We start from the raw sequence: 16,820 nt of genomic DNA on the forward strand, positions 1-16,820 counted from the left end.
GTGCCCATCCCTGCAGTTTCCTTCCCCACCATACCCATCCTAAATCTTGTCTAATCACATCATAATTGCCCTTTCCCCAGTTATAACCCTTGCCATATGGTACATACCTAACCCTTTCCATTGCTGAATTAAACATAACCGAATTGTGATTACTATCACCAAAGTGCTTACTTACCTTGAAATCTAACACTTGGCCTGGTTCATTACCCAGTACCAAATCCAATGTGGTCTCACCTTTTGTAGGCCTATCTACATACTGTGTCAGGAAACCGTCCTGCACACATTGTACAAAACCTGATCCATCTAAAGTACTCAAACTACAGCATTTCCAGTCAATATTTGGAAGGTTGAAGTCCCCTATAATAACTACCCTGTTACTTTCACTCCTATCCTGAATCATCTTTGCTATCCTTTCCTCTACATGGAATGTTTTAGAGGCCTATAGAAAACTCACAACAGGGTGACTTCTCTTTTCCTGTTTCTAACCTCAGCCCACACTACTTCAGTAGACAAGTCCTCATCAAACATCCTTTCTCCACATAATACTGTCCTTGACTAACAATGCCACACATCCTCCTCTTTTAACACCTTCTCTGTTCTTACTGAAACACCTAAATCCCGGAACCTGCAGCAACTATTCCCGTCCCTGTCTATCCATGTCTCCAAAATGGCTACAACATCAAAGTTCTAGGTAAAAACCCATGCTGCAAGTTCATCCACCTTACTCCACCAAGAACCACACTCTTTATAAAATGAAAAATTGCCCCTCATGTCCTTTTTAAAACTATGTCCTTTCATTTTAAAAATATGCCCACTAGTTTTGAACTCCTCCACCCTAGAGAAATGATCATTGCTAGTCTTATTGTTGCCCCTAATGATTTTATAAACCTCTGTAAGGTCAACTCTCAACCTTCTATGCTCCAGTGAAAGAAAGTCCCAGCCTAGCCAGCCTATTTTTATTACTCACACCCTCCATTCCAGCAACATCTTGGTAAATCTTTTCTGAACCTTCTCCAATTTTATTTTATCCTTCCTAAAGTAGGGAAACCAGTACTGCATGAAAGGTGAGTGCTGATTGGCTGGCAAGTGATTGGTAGATGTCTTAGCCATGAGAATGCAATTTTTTTTTAAACACTTGAAAACTTTTATTTATTTAAATCAGCAGCTGTGCCATATAGCTTCACAATTTGTGCACTTGATAGAAAGTTTCACTGAAGTTTTGACCCAAAAGCATGTTTACTTTCAGCTTTCCCTTACTCAATTCCCTTACCCATGAAAAAAGTACCAAAAACCTGACCCTATTCAAAAAAAGGTAGACAAAAAACAAACATTCACTTGTGAAAAGAACATTTTGTAGGTGGTTTTAGAGGCACACTGATTTCAAAATGGTGGATCGTTTAGCTGCTGCTCTCTCCCAGGGTGTGCTTGTCAAACAGGTACTCTGCTATGCCATTCTGAGGAGCTCCCATACAGACCAGATTGGTGATGAAATCACCAAGCTGCTTAATAGCCTGGACTTGTTTATCCAAATAGTGAGTTTCCAGGAAGTCACACATATGAGGATCGACCTTGTCAGAAGCCAGTTTGCGCAGTTCCAGCATAGACTGGTTCACAGTCTTTTCCAGATGGAGGGCACACCTCATTGCTTCTAGAGTATAGCTCCATTCATCACGGTCAGGTTTCGCGACATCCTGAAGGATCACACAGCCCCCTCGTTGATTTTGAAACTTCATCAGCTTCTCTGCATGTTCCCATTCCTCATGGGACTGATGCTGGAAAAATTTGGCAACGTGGTTCAGAGCAACATCATCCAGTCAAAGAAGGCATACATAGACATGTAGGCATAAGAAGCATAGAGCTCCATGTTAATCTGGGAATGCAGCTGTTAATGCTGATTAACTATTAACAGAAAGGTTTTGTTGCATTCCCACATCTTTTACTCTTCCCCTGTACAGCAGAGCCAACCATGGTGCAACAAATTTAGCTATTGTGCTTTCCCCGAGATACCATTCCTCCCATTGAACACAATTCTGTCTTGGAGGGAAATAGGTGCAGGGGCTCCTGCACTGTCTGCCTGTTCCTCTTGTTCTGCAGGGTGGTCACCAATTCCTTCCCTGCTTGTGGAGTCTGAGCCTGCAGTGTGAACATTTCCCCATATATGCTATCCAGACACTTCACCTCATGGATGTTCCAATGACACAGCCACCACTCTAATTCCAAAATCCACATTTCCAGGAGCTGCAGCTGGAAACATTTCTGGAACTAAGCAAATTAAAATCACCTGCCACAATAACCTGTTGTTTATATATTTATTCACAACCTTTCTACATATCTGTTCCTCAATCACTGATGGCTATTGGAGGTATGTAGTAAAATCACATCAAAGTTATTGCATCTTTCCTATTCCTAAGCTCTACTTACATGACTCGCAGGATGAGCCCTCCAATGTGTTTTCCCTCAGTACAGCTGTGATATCCTTCCTAATCAATAATGTAACCTTCCACCCCACCTCTTTTAATACCTCCTCTATCACACCTGAAATATCTAAATCCCAGAATGTTAAGCTGCCAGTCTTGTCCCTCTTTCAGCTAAGTCTCTGTAATAGCTACAACATTATTGTGAGGATTCACTAATATCTTTTAGGGAAAATCAACTGCCATCTTACATTGTCTGGTCTACATGTGACTTCAAACTAATAGCGATGTGGTTTGACTCTTAACAGTTAGGGATGGACAATAAATGCACCCTTAGCCCTCATCCTGTGAATGAATGAAAAAACAAAATTGCAAGCGTACAAGTCCTGCTTTTCAACTTTGTACCTAATTCCCTGAACTTCGTTTGCAGGTCCTTATCTCTCTTAATGCCAATGTCATTGCTACAATATGGACCACAACCTCTGTCTACTTACCTTTCGCCTTCAGAATATCCTGTGCCTATTCAGATACGTCCTTGATCCTGACACCAGGGAGGAAACATACTGTCCTGGGATCTCGCTTGAAGCCACAGAATGCATATCTGCCCCTGATTATAGAGTCTCCTATCATTATTGCTCACCTACACTTCAATCCTTCCTGCTGTACAACAGTGCAAGATGTGGTGCCACTGATCTGGCTGCTGCTGCTAATAACCTGAGATACCAGCCCCCCTCAACAGTATCCAAAACACTATTGTCACAGGGACTGTGGAAGGATTGGTCACAGGGACTCCTGCACTGCTTGCCCATGCTTACTCATCTTTCTGGTGGTCACCCAACTCTTCTCTGTCTGTATAGCCCTTACTGGTCGTATGACCAGCTCATGAAATATGCTATCCATGGCATTCTCAGCCTCATGGGTGTTCCACAGTGAGTCCACTTGCAGCAACAGGCACCCCATGTGGAAATTCAGGAGCTACAGCTGAACACACTTCTTGGATGCACAGTCACCTTCCACATTGGAAGTGTTCTGATTTCTCACATATTGGAAGAGGAGCATTCCATGGGGCCTAGTTCTCCTTAAGTATTTGAACCTTATTGACCACATCAATCTTATCAACACTTTTTGAGTCATGATTTCATCTCTAACTTCAGTTCCACGCTGTCACTGTTCAACAGCATGTGCACTCTGCTTTTTTGCTGATGCAGTTGTTGCACAGACTGACCTCAGGCCTGGCCCCACTACTCAGATATTTATCCTGCTACCATTGCAGCATGAACATATCTTGGGTAAATATAAACATTTGAGTCCTCGAATGTAACTCAGAGAAATGTTAACTTATTTTCTTTCATGAATGTCTCTTACATTCTGTATTCTAAAATGTTCTTAAAATTGAAAATTTTATATGTAATTTTTTTTAAATGCTGGAAATATTGTAAACAAAGTTTGTTATTAAGGAAAGAGTTATTGATGTTTGTTATTAAGGAAAGGAGTTTAATCCATGTTCAAACATAGATACCTTAAACATTGTGATAAAGAGAAAAGTTATATTTAAATTAATAAAAACATACAGTCAATTATGAGGAAAGAGTTGAAAGAATTCTAAATGGATGCAGGAAGCAACACTGACTCTTGACCATCTTTATAATATAGGAGATCACCAAGCATATCTTTCTTATGGATTATAACTCCAAATAACCTGTGAACATATTTTTGCAGCAGAGAGCAGCGGGAGCTGGGGGGAAGTGAAGTCGGAGCGCAAAGCCAGTCGGAAAGGTAAGTGATTGTTATTTAAGAACTTACCTCGACACCAACGGTCTTTTCGCAGCAGAGAACGGCGGGAGCTGGGCGGAAGTGAAGTCGGAGCGCAAAGCCGGTCGGGAAGGTAAGTGATTGTTATTTGAGTGGAGAAGGAAATTTGACCAGTTGGATAGAGAACTGGCTAACCGGTCGAAGTCAGAGAGTGGTGGTAGATGGTAAATATTCAGCCTAGAGCCCAGTTACAAGTGGAGTTCCGCAGGGATCAGTTCTGGGTCCTCTGTTGTTTGTAATTTTTATTAATGACTTTGAAGAGGGAGTTGAAGGGTGGGTCAGTAAATTTGCAGAAGATATGAAGATTGGTGGAGTTGTGGATAGTGAGGAGGGCTGTTGTCAGCTGCAAAGGGACTTAGATATGATGCAGAGCTGGGCTGAGGAGTGGCAGATGAATTCAACCCTGTCAAGTGTGAGGTTGTCCATTTTGGAAGGACAAATAAGAATGCGGAATACAGGGTTAGCGGTAGGGTTCTTAGTAAGGTGGAGAAGCAGAGGGATCTTTGGGTCTATGTTCATAGATCTTTGAAAGTTGCCACTCAGATGGATAGAGCTTGTAAGAAGGCCTATGGTGTATTAGCGTTCATTAGCAGGGGGATTGAATTCAAGAGTCGTGAGGTGATGTTGCAGCTGTGTAGGACCTTGGTAAGGCCACATTTGGAGTACTGTGTGCAGTTCTGGTCGCCTCACTTTAGGAAAGATGTGAAAGCTGTGGAGAGGGTGCAGAGGAGATTTACCAGGATGTTGCCTAGAATGGAGAATAGGTCGTATGAGGATAGGTTGAGATTGCTAGGCCTTTTCTCATTGGAACCGCGAAGGATGAGGGGTGACTTGTTAGAGGTTTATAAGATGATCAGGGGAATAGATAGAGTAGACAGAGACTTTTTCCCCGGGTATAACAGAGTGTTACAAGGGACATAAATTTAAGGTGAAGGGTGGAAGGTATAGGGGGGATGTCAGGGGTAGGTTCTTTACCCAGGGAGTAGTGGCGGCATGGAATGCGCTGCCTGTGGGAGTGGCAGAGTCAGAATCATTGGTGACCTTTAAGCGGCAATTGGATAGGTACATGGATAGGTACTTAAGCTAGGTCAAATGTTCGGCACAACATCGTGGGCTGAAGGGCTTGTTCTGTGCTGTATTGTTCTATGTTCTATGTTCTATATTGAATTTTGAGCACAGAGTCGTAGAGTTGTACAGCATGGAAACAGACCCTTTGGTTCAATGTGCCCATGCCGACAAAATTTCCTAAATTAATCCAGTCCCTTTTGCCAGCATTTGGCCCATAGCCCTCATTAGTTTGGGACTGGGGAAAAGACCTTAGCTATTCACCCTATTCATGCCCGTCATGACTTTCTAAACTTCCACAACGTCATCACTCAGCCCTGAGCTGCTCCAGGAAAAATAGCTCCAGCCTATTCAGTCACCCTGTATCGCTCAAACCCTCAAATGCTGGCGACATTCTTGTAATTGGTTGATAACAGACTCCTGAAAGGTATGTTGCCTCCCAGGGCCAGGGTTCGGGATGTCTCTAATTAAATCTACAAGATTTTGAAGGGGGAGGGTGAGCAGCCAGAAGTTGTGGTGCACATAGCCAGGAAAAGGGATGAGGATCTAAAAAGTGATTTCAGAGAGTTAGGTTGGAAGGCAAAAAGCAGGATGAGCAGAGTAGCAATCTCAGGCTTATTACTGGTGTGACAAGCTTGTGAGGCAAGGAACGGGGAGCGAGTGCAGCCGAACACGTGGCTTCAGGGCTGGTGCAAGAGGGAGGGCTTCAGATACATATATATTGATGTACCTTCTGGGGAAGGTGGGACCTGTACATAAAGATGGGTTCCGCTTAAACTGGAGGGTAATAATGTTGGGAGATTTGTTAGAGCACTTCGGGAGGGTTTAAACTGATTTGGCAGGGGTATGGGAGCCAGAGCTACAGATCAGAGGAGAGGGTAGTTGACGAATGGCAGAAATAGAATGCAGAGAGTATGTCAGGAAGGATACACGGTGATAGGGCAAAGGGATGGGTTAAAGTGTGTTTGTTTCAATGTAGGAATATCAGGAATAAGGGTGATGAACTTTGAGCATGGATCAGTACTTGAAACCACAATGTTATGGCCATCAAGGAGACATGGATGTTCCAGGGTTTAGATCTTTTTAAAAAGAACAGGGAGGGGGATAAAAGAGGAGGGGGAGTAATTAATTAGATAGCGCATCACAGCTGCAGAAAATAAGGTAGTTGAGGAGGGTTTGTCTATTGAGTCAGTGTGGGTGGAAGGTATTAACACGAAAGGAGCACTCACTTTATTGGGTGTTTTCTATAGACCCCCCCCCCCACCCCCCATAACTACAGAGATTTGGAAGAACAGATTGGACAGCAGATCTGGAAAGGTGCAGATGTAACAATTTTGTTGTTACGGGTGACTTCAACTTCCCCAATATTGATTGGAACCTCTTTAATGCAGATAGATTAGATGGAGCTAATTTGGTCAGATGTGTTTAAGAGGGATTCCTGACTCAATATGTAGATAGGCCAACTGTGGGGGGATGCCATATTGGATTTGGTGCTAGGCACCAAGCCAGGCCAGATGTTAGATCTCTCAGTGGGAGAGCATGTCAGTGATAGTGACCACAACTGCCTCACCTTTAGCATAGACATGGAGAGATTAGATTAGAATTAGATTCCCTACAGCGGGAAAGGCCCTTCGGCCCAACAAGTCCACCCAGACCCATTTCCTACTGACTAATGCATCTAACACTATGGGCAATTTAGCATGGCCAATTCACCTAAACTGCACATCTTTGGAGTGTGGGAAGAAACCAGAGCACCCGGAGGAAACCCATGCAGACATGGGGAGAATGTGCAACTCCGGAGAATGAGGGGTAGGAACAAACAGTATGGGAAGGTATTTAACTGGGCGAGGGAAAATTATGCTGCTTTTAGACAGGAGCTGTGAAGTATAAATTGGGAACAATTGTTCTATGGGAAAGGCACAACAGAAATATGGAGGCTATTTAAGAAACACTTGTTGCAAATGTCGGATAATTTTGTCCCACTGAGACAGGCAAGGAATGGTAAGGTGAAGGAGCCTTGGAATGCAAGAGTAGAGGAGCTTCTCGTCAAAAAGAAGAAGCTTGCTTAAGGTTGAGGAAGCAAGGATCTGGCTTTAGAGGATTGAATGCTAGGAAAGAACTCAAAAATGTGGAGAGCTAGGAGGGGGCACAAAAAAAGCCTTGGTCGGAAGGAAAACCCAAAGGCATTCTACACATATGTGAGGAACAAGAGAATGATCAGAGAGAGGGTAACGCCCTTCAGGGATAATGGAGGGAACTTATGCCTGGAGTCTGAAGAGATAGGGGAGGCCCTAAATGAGTTTTTTTTTAAATTTAGTATTCACTAGAGAGAAGAACCATGGTGAAAACACTGTGGACCAAGTTAATAGGCTTGAACAGATTGATATTAAGGAAGTGGATGTGCTGGAAATTCAGGGAAACATCAAGATAGATAAGTCCCCAGGGCCAGACCAGGTATATCCAAGGTTACTATGGGAAGCAAGGAATGAGATTTCTGCACCTCTGGCGATGATCTTTGCATTCTCACTCTCCACGGGAGTGGTACCAGATGATTGGAGGGAGGCGAATATTGTTCCTCTGTTCAAGAAAGGAAATAGGGAAATCCCTGGGTATTATAGATCAGACAGTGTTATGCAAGGTACTGGAAAGGATTCTGAGAGATAGGACTTATGACTATTTAGAAAAACATAGTTTGATGAAAGACAGTCAACATGGGGGACAGAGGTAAAAACAATGACTGCAGATGCTGGAAACCAGTTTCTGGATCAGTGATGCTGGAAGAGCACAGCAGTTCAGGCAGCATCCAAAGTGCAGCGAAATCGACGTTTCGGGCAAAAGCCCTTCATCAAGAATAACATGGGGGACAGGTCATGCCTCACAAGCCTTATTGAGATCTTTGAGGATGTGACGAGGCAAGTTGATGAAGGTTGAGCAGTGGATGTAGTGTATATGGACTTCAGTAAGGCATTTGATAAGGTTCCGCGTGGTAGGCTAATTTAGAAAGCTAGCAGGAATGCGATACAGGGAAATTTGGCTGTCTAGATGCAGAATTGGCTGGCTGAAAGAAGACAGCAAGTGGTAGTGGATGAAAAGTATTCCATTCAGACGTCGATGACCATGGTGTCCCACAGAGTCCTGTTCTTAGGTCTCTGCTCTTTGTAGTTTTTATAAATAACTTGTCTAAAGAAGTGGAAGGGTGGCTTAGTAAGTTGCCAATGGCACAAATGTCGAGGGCTGTTGCACACTACAGGATATTGACAGGATGTAGAGCCTGGGCTGAGGAGTAGCAGATGGAGTTCAACTTTGATAAATGCAAAGTGATTCATTTTGCAAGGTTGTATTTGAATGTTGAATACTGGATTAAAGACAGGATTCTTGTCAGTGTCAAGGAACAGCACAATCTTGGGGTCCACTTACATAGATCCCTCAAAGTGGCCACCCAATTTGATAGGCTTGTTAAGAAGGCATATGGTGTTTTGGCTTTCATTAACTGGGGTATTGAATTTAAGAGCTGTGAGGTTTTGTTGCAGCTCTGTAAAACCCTGATTAGACCACACTTAGAATAGTGTGTTCAGTTTTGGATGTAGGGGATGCTTTAGAGAGGGTGCAGGGGAGATTTATTGGGATGCTGCCTGTATTAGAGAGTTTGTCTTATGCAGAGAGGTTGAGTGAGCTTGGGCTTTTTCACACTGGAGAGAAGAAGGTAGAGAGGTGACTTAATAGAAGTATACAAGGTAATGAGAGGCATAGAGACAGTGAATAGTCAAAGACGTTTCCCCCGGGCAGAAATGGCTGTCATGTGGGGTCATAATTTTAAGGTGATTGGAGGAATGTATCAGGGAGATCTCAGAGGTAGGTTCTTTACAGAGAGAGTGGTGGGTGTGTGGAATGCACTGCCAGCGGTGGTAATAGTGACAGAGACCTTCAGGACATTTAAGCTGGACAAGCAAATGGATGGCAGTAAATTGAGAGTGCGTAGGTTAAGTTGATCTTAGAATAAGATAAATGTTCAGCTCAAAAGTATAGGCTAAAGGGGCTGTACTGTGTTATATTGTTCTATGTTCTCAATCTTTTCTGAACTCTTTCAAGTTTCACAACATCCTTCCAAGAGGAGGGAGACCAAAATTGTGTCAAGACTGTGGTGCCGGAAAAGCACAGCAGGTCAGGTAGCATCCATGGAGCAGGGAAATTGATGGTTCGGGCAAAAGCCCTTCAGCAGACCAAAGTTGAACCCAGTATTCCAAAAATGGCTTAATCAACGTGACATTGAAACGTTAAAAATCCATACACTGACCAATAAAGTCAAGTATGCCAAACACCTTCTTTCCCGTCCTGTCTGTCTGTGACTTCACTTTCAAGGAATTATGAAACTGCATTCAAATTCTCTTTGTTCAGCAACTCTCCCTAGGACTTCACCATTAAGAGTATAAGCCATGCCCTAATTTGCCTTACCAAAATGCAACACCTCATATTTGTCTAAATTAAACTCCATCTGGCACTGTTGAGTCCATTGGCCCATCTGATCAAAGTCCCATTGTACTCTGAAGTAACCTTCACTGTCAGAGCATTTTATTTATTCTTCTTTCAAGAAACCACAGGAACATGGATTAAAAGCCAATTCAATCCTGTTCTTTGTGTGCTGGTGGAAAAAGATGTGCTGTCAACTCAAGGTCATCCAAAACTCTGGAGCCTGTATTTTAGCTCCTACTTGTCAATGCTGTGCTCACTGACTACATTAGTTCCTAAAGTCTGGTTGAAGATTTGTAGCTCGGGTGTCCGTTGTTGTGGTTCTGTTCGCCGAGCTGGAAGTTTTTGCTGCAAACGTTTCGTTCCCTGGCTAGGGAACATCATCAGTGCTATTGGAGCCTCCTGTGAAGCGCTGCTTTGATGTTTCTTCCGGTATTTATAGTGGTTTGTTCTTGCCGCTTCTGGGTGTCAGTTTCAGCTGTAGTAGTTTGTATATGGGGTCCAGGTCCATGTGTCTGTTAATGGAGTTTGTGGATGAATGCCATGCCTCTAGGAATTCCCTGGCTGTTCTCTGTCTGGCTTGTCCTATGATGGTAGTGTTTTCCCAGTCAAATTCATGTTCCTGGTTGTCTGAGTGTATGGCTACTAGGGATAGCTGTCCTACCATCATAGGACAAGCCAGACAGAGAACAGCCAGGGAATTCCTAGAGGCATGGCATTCATCCACAAACTCCATTAACAGACACATGGACCTGGACCCCATATACAAACCACTACAGCTGAAACTGACACCCGGAAGCGGCAAGAACATCCATCAACAGACACGTCGACCTGGACCCCACATACAAACTACTACAGCTGAAACTGACACCCGGAAGCGGCAAGAACAAACCACTATAAATACCGGAAGAAACATCAAAGCAGCGCTTCACAGGAGGCTCCAATAGCACTGATGATGTTCCCTAGCCAGGGAACGAAACGTTTGCAGCAAAAACTTCCAGCTCGGCGAACAGAACCACAACAACATTAGTTCCTGGTCAAGCAGAGTCTTTGTTTTACAATTCTGATCCCAGTTTATAAATACCTCCAAGCCTGGGCTCTCCCTAGCTCTGAAATATTCTTCTTGAAAGCCCTCTTAAATACTTGTTCTCATTAATTCTCACCCCTTAAACATCCCTGATTATAACTGCTTCACCATTGGTGACCATGCTTTTAGTTCCCATGGCCCCTATCTCTGGAATTGCCTCCCTACATTCTCTCTTTCCCACTTTTTTCCTTCAAGGCTTTTGTTGAACCTACTACTTCAATGAAGCTTTTGGTCATCTGATTTAGTATCTCTTTTTGAGACTGTGTCAAATTCTGTTTAATACTACTCAAGCACCTGGGATATTTTATTTGGTTAAACGTTTCATTAAACTATAAGACTATTGAAAGAAAAGCAAGGATTATCTTTCTTCCCTGAAGAATATGTTGGAGTAGTGGACAATGTTTTCAAAAGTGGGTCAACCTACCAGTTATGCTCATGTCTGTGCCTTCAAGAAGTGACGATGCTAGAGGCCAGGATAAAGGAGTGCAAAAGTTAAAGGGGATAAGGGCATTAAGTATGGTTGTTTGGAAGTGATTGAGCAAATGTATAAGTATCAAGACAAATGAAATGTCAAAAGCTAGTGGGTTGGCAATTTGGAAGTAACTTTAAAATTTCAACAGGTTTACTTGGTGAATGCAGAAGGAAATGAAGTTGCTAGACAAGTCTAGAGGAAGGAACAAATTAGGAGGATGAAGATTTTAAGGAGAAGTGAGAGGGTTGGAATAAGGTTAGATTCTTGAAGGAGGGAAGGTGTTGAAGAAGGAAAAGACCAAAAAAAATAATCTGATTGTTAAGGAAATGTTTCCACCACAGTGGTTTGTGTGGGACAGGGAAAACAAAAGAACAAAATTATTTGAGTGGATGAAAACTGCAGAAAACTGAAACACAAAGGGACTGGGGGAGAGACTTGTGCGCAAACATAAAGCTAGCACACAGATGCAGCAGGTATTTGGGAAGGTTGTTAGAATGTCAGCCTTGTATTCAAGGCGGTTGGTGTATAAGGGAAGGGAAGTCTTGCTGCAAGTGTACAATGTGCTGATGACATCATATCTGGAATATGGCGAGCAGGTTTAGTCCCCTTATTTAAGGAAAGATATCATTTAACTTGAGGCAGTTTAGAGAAGATTCCTGGTATGAAGCAATTGTCTTATGAGCAAAACTAAACCTGTTGGGAACTCAATTGGAATTTAGAAGAATGAGAGATAATCTCATTGAAAGATGTAGTATTCTTAAGCAGTTTGACAAGGTAAATTCTGAGAGGATGTTTCCTCTCACGAGAGACTCTAGGATCAGACATAGGGACAGAGTCTCAGAATTAAGGGGTGCCAATTTAAGACTGAGATGAGGAGGGATTTCTTCTGAGAGTTGAGTTTTTGGAACTTCTCACCACAGACAGTTATGGGGTCAGAAATGCTCAGTATATTCAAGGCTGAGATAGATTTTTGATCATTGGGGGAATCAAGGATTATTGGAAATAGGAAAGTGGACATTATCAACGATCCCATTGAATGTGGAGGTGGCTCAAGGTGTTGAATGGCTTACTTCTGTTCCCATTTCTCATGGTCTCAAATGGAGAGAAACTTTGGTGCTTCAATGCAGAGGGATTCGGAAGTCATTGTGCATGAATCACATAAAACTAATAAGCATGTGCAGCCAGGAATAAGAAGACAAATGGAATTTGAGGATTTTTTTAACTACAGGAATAAAGTATAAGATAAGGAAGTCTTTCTGCAACTGTACACGGCATGCATGAGACCATACTTGGAATATTTCGTATGATTTTGGTCCCCTTTCTTGAGAAGGGTTTACATTGGAGGCTATTCAGAAGAGGTTCACTAGATTAATTCCAGAGATGCGGGATTTGTCTCATGAAGAGAATTTGAATTGTTTAGGCCTGTACTCTCCAGAGTCTAGGAGAATAAGAGGAGATCTAATTGAGTTATAGAAGATGCTAAAGGAGTTTAACGGAGTAGGCATGGAGAGGATATTTCCTCATGTGCAGCACTCTAGAACAAGAGATTACAGTTGTAGGGTAAGGGTAACAGATTTAAAACAAAGACAAGGAGAAATTATTTCTCAAAGGTCATGAATCTGTGGAATTCGCTACCCAGAGTGCTGGGATATAGAGTAAATTTAAGTTGGAGATTGATAGATTTTTAATTAGTAACACATTGAAGTGTTATGGGCAACGAGCAAGAAAGGGTAGTTCAGACTGAAATGAGATCTGTCATGATTATATTAAATGAAGGAACAGCCTTGATAGGCTGAATGCACTTATGTTCTCATGGGCATGTAATTAGATACCATCCATTAACCTGCTTCTCTCAAGGGTCCGAGTTGTGAAAATTCAGGTACTAAAAAAGTAATAGAACAAGAAAAGAAATTACTTGAAATATAATAAAAGAGAAATCCAGGAAAAAAGTCAGGTAGGATCTGTGAAGAGAAGAACAAGACACCGAATTTTCACTACTAAGTCGAGAGTGCAGAATTGAATTGAGAGAATTCCCAAGTTTTTAAACCTATCCTTTAAACTGGTTGCACAGCTAGAACCAAGATATCAGCCAATTATTCTATGATAAAACCTGCCATTGATAGGATTCAAACTACTTTTGATGATCAAAATTTTGGTCAGATTAGCCATTTGAGAATGGCCATGAAAATGAAGGTAAATTATAGAAAAATTATGATTTTAAAAAATCCACTTCGGTTTATTTGTGCATTGTTTTCATGTAACTGGTCTGGTCAGATTAAAACTTGTTGGAACTGGGAAAGATTGAGTTTTTTTGTGTGTTAAATTTTCAGAATCTAAGTACTTATCCACCTATGTGCCAAATGCTGTTTTCCTTTATTTTGGCATTCAGATCATTCATAGATTAACAGTGTGAGAACATTGTGTTAACAGTAATGTTGTTAAATTTATATTTTGATGTAAAAAACATGCTGCTGCTTGGTAAAATACATTGGATTAGATTACAGAATGTAGTAAATTAGGGAAAATGACCAATAGCTTCATTGAAAAAAAATATTTGAGGAAGGTTGCAAGTGTGGAAGGATTTACTTCAGTTACTGATTTTTAATCTCTTTATTTTCTCTATTCAAGCTACTCATTTCCATCAACTCCAGTTTTCAATTTCCTGAAGCATCAGAATAGGAATAGATTATTTAGTTCCTCTAACTTTAGATATTCAATATTGGACCACAAAGACTCAAACAATTTTTGCTATTATGCACAATAGTGTGAAACAGATACACACCTTGTAATGATCCCAGCTGATAGTGCCATGGGTAAGTGCAATGCCAGAATAAAATCTGGCTTGATTAATCAAAGTTTTTACAATTTAAGTAAATTTACAATTTTTAATTGGGTGGTCAGTCATTAAAATACAGTCAAAAGAAAGAACAATGAGCAAAGAAAATTATAGCACAGGAACTGGCCCTTCAGCCCTCCAAGCCTGCGCCAATCCGGATCCTCTTTCTAAACCTGTCGCCTATTTTCCAAGGATCTGTATCCCTCTGCTGCCTGCCCTGTCTGGATACATTGTGAATTATGCTATCGTGCCCAACTCTACCACCTCCACTGCCAGTGCATTCTAAGTACTCACCACCCTCTGCGTAAAGACATTTCCATGCATATTTCCCTTTAACTTTTCCCCTCTCACATTGAAGTCAGAACCTCTCGTAATTGAGTCCCCCCACTCTGGGAAAAAGCTTCTTGCTATCCACCCTGTCGATACCTCCCGTGATTTTGTAGACCTCAATCATATCCGCCTCAACCTTTTAGATTAGATTAGACTTACAGTGTGGAAACAGGCCCTTTGGCCCAACAAGTCCACACCGACCCGCCGAAGCGAAACCCACCCATACCCCTACATTACCCCTTACCTAACACTACGGGCAATTTAGCATGGCCAATTCACCTGACCCGCACATCTTTGGACTGTGGGAGGAAACCGGAGCACCCGGAGGAAACCCACGCAGACACGGGGAGAACGTGCAAACTCCACACAGTCAGTCGCCTGAGTCGGGAATTGAACCCGGGTCTTCAGGCGCTGTGAGGCAGCAGTGCTAACCACTGTGCCACCGTGCCGCCCATTTGTCCTTCTAATGAAAATAATCTTAGTCTACTCAACTTCTCTTCAGATCTAGCGCCCTCCATAGAACACAACATCCTGGTGAACCTCCTCTGCACCCTCCACAAAGCATCCACATCATTCTGTAATGTGACAACTGGAACTGTACATAGTATTCTTAATGTAGCCGAACCAAAATCCTATACAACTGTAACATGGCCAACTAACTCTTGTCCTCAATGCCACGTCCGATGAAGGAAAGCATGCCATATGTCTTCTTGACCACTCTATCGACCCAGATCATTCTGTAAATCAATTTTCCCCAGGGATTTTCAATACAGTATAGTTCGCTCTAGAGTTGGATCTTTCAAAATGCATCACCTCACATTTGCCTGGATTAAACTCCATTTGCCATTTCTCTGCCCAACTCTCCAATCTATCCATTTTCTGCTACATTCTCTGACAGCTCCCTTCATGATCTGCTACTCCACCAATCTTAGTGTCATCTGCAAACTTGCTAATCAGACCACCTACATCTTCCTCCAGATCATTTATGTATATCAACAGTGATCTCAGCATGGATCCTTGTGGAATACCACAGGTCACAGTTCTCCATTTTGAGAAACTCCCTTCTCCTACTACTCTCTGTCTCCTGTTGCCAGACTGTTCTCCATCCATCTAGCTAGTACACTTTATCCATCAGCCTACCATGGGGAACCTTATCAAACATCTTGCTGAAGTCCATGTATATGACATCTACAGTCCTTCCCTCATCAATCAATTTTGTCACTTCCTCAAAGAATTCTATTAAGTTGGTAAGATATGTCTTTCCCCACACAAAACCATGCTGCCTATCACTGAAAGCCCATTTTCTTTCAAATGTAAATACATCCTATCCCTAGTATCTTCTCCAGCAGCTTCCTTACTACTAATGTCAGATTCATTGGTCTATAATTACCTGGATTATCTTTGCTGCCCTTCTTAAATAAGGGGACAACATTAGCAATTCTTCAGTCCTCTCAGACCTCATCTGTGTTCAAGGTTGCTGCAAAGATTATCTTAAGGCCCCAGCTATTTCCTCTCTCGCTTTCCTCAGTAAACTGGTATAGATCCCATCTAGACCTGGGTACTTGTCCACCTTAATGTCTTTTAGAATACCCAACACTTCCTCCCTCCTTATGCTGACTTGACCTAAAGTAATCAAACATCTCTCCCTAACCTCAATATCCACCATTTCCCTCTCCTCGGTGACTATTGACGCAAAATACTCATTAAGAATCTCACCCATTTTCAGGATCCCTCTTAATTCCACATTTCAGATTGGCCCTACTTTCCCAATATTGTTCCAAAGTTTTGTCTGTTTTCAGTTGCCCAGACTTTATGTATGATTCCTTTTTCCTCTTACCTAGTCTCAAAATTACACCTATCATCCATAGTTTCCTAATCTTGCCATTTCTAGCTCTCTTTTTCACAGGGACATTTCTGTCCTGCAGCCTAGCCAACGTCTCTTTAAAAGCCTTCCACATATCAGATTTGGATTTACAGTCAAACAACAGCTCCCAATTCACATTCCACAGCTCCTGCCAAATTTTGCTGTAGTTGGCCTTCACCCAATTTAGCAGTCTTCCTTTAGGACTACTCTCGTCTTTGTCCATGATTATTCTAAAACTTATGGAATTGTGATCACTATTCCCAAAGTAATCCTCTACAGAAACTTGAACCCCCTGGCTGGGCTCATTCCCCAACACCAGGTCTAGTATGGCCCCTGCCCAGGTTGGACTATTTACATACTGGTCTAGAAAACCCTCCTGGATGCTCCTTACAAATTCTGCTCCATCTAAGCCTTTCACACTCAGTGAATACCAGTCCATGTTGGGAAAATTAAAATCTCCCATCACCACCACC

The 16,820-nt window shown here is 42.2% G+C and overlaps 1 protein-coding gene across 1 annotated transcript; it reads right to left on the minus strand.

Annotated features, from left to right (window-relative positions):
- Positions 1-1,346: 1,346 nt before the first annotated feature.
- LOC132816699 (ferritin heavy chain-like) lies at positions 1,347-1,868 on the minus strand. The gene has a single exon (XM_060826583.1). It carries the CDS (start codon positions 1,731-1,733, stop codon positions 1,398-1,400), a length of 336 nt encoding a protein of 111 aa, XP_060682566.1. The 5' UTR covers positions 1,734-1,868; the 3' UTR covers positions 1,347-1,397.
- Between the last annotated feature and the right edge of the window lie 14,952 nt (positions 1,869-16,820).

This window comes from Hemiscyllium ocellatum, chromosome 6, assembly GCF_020745735.1.
Source record: "Hemiscyllium ocellatum isolate sHemOce1 chromosome 6, sHemOce1.pat.X.cur, whole genome shotgun sequence".
NCBI classification, from domain to species: domain Eukaryota; kingdom Metazoa; phylum Chordata; class Chondrichthyes; order Orectolobiformes; family Hemiscylliidae; genus Hemiscyllium; species Hemiscyllium ocellatum.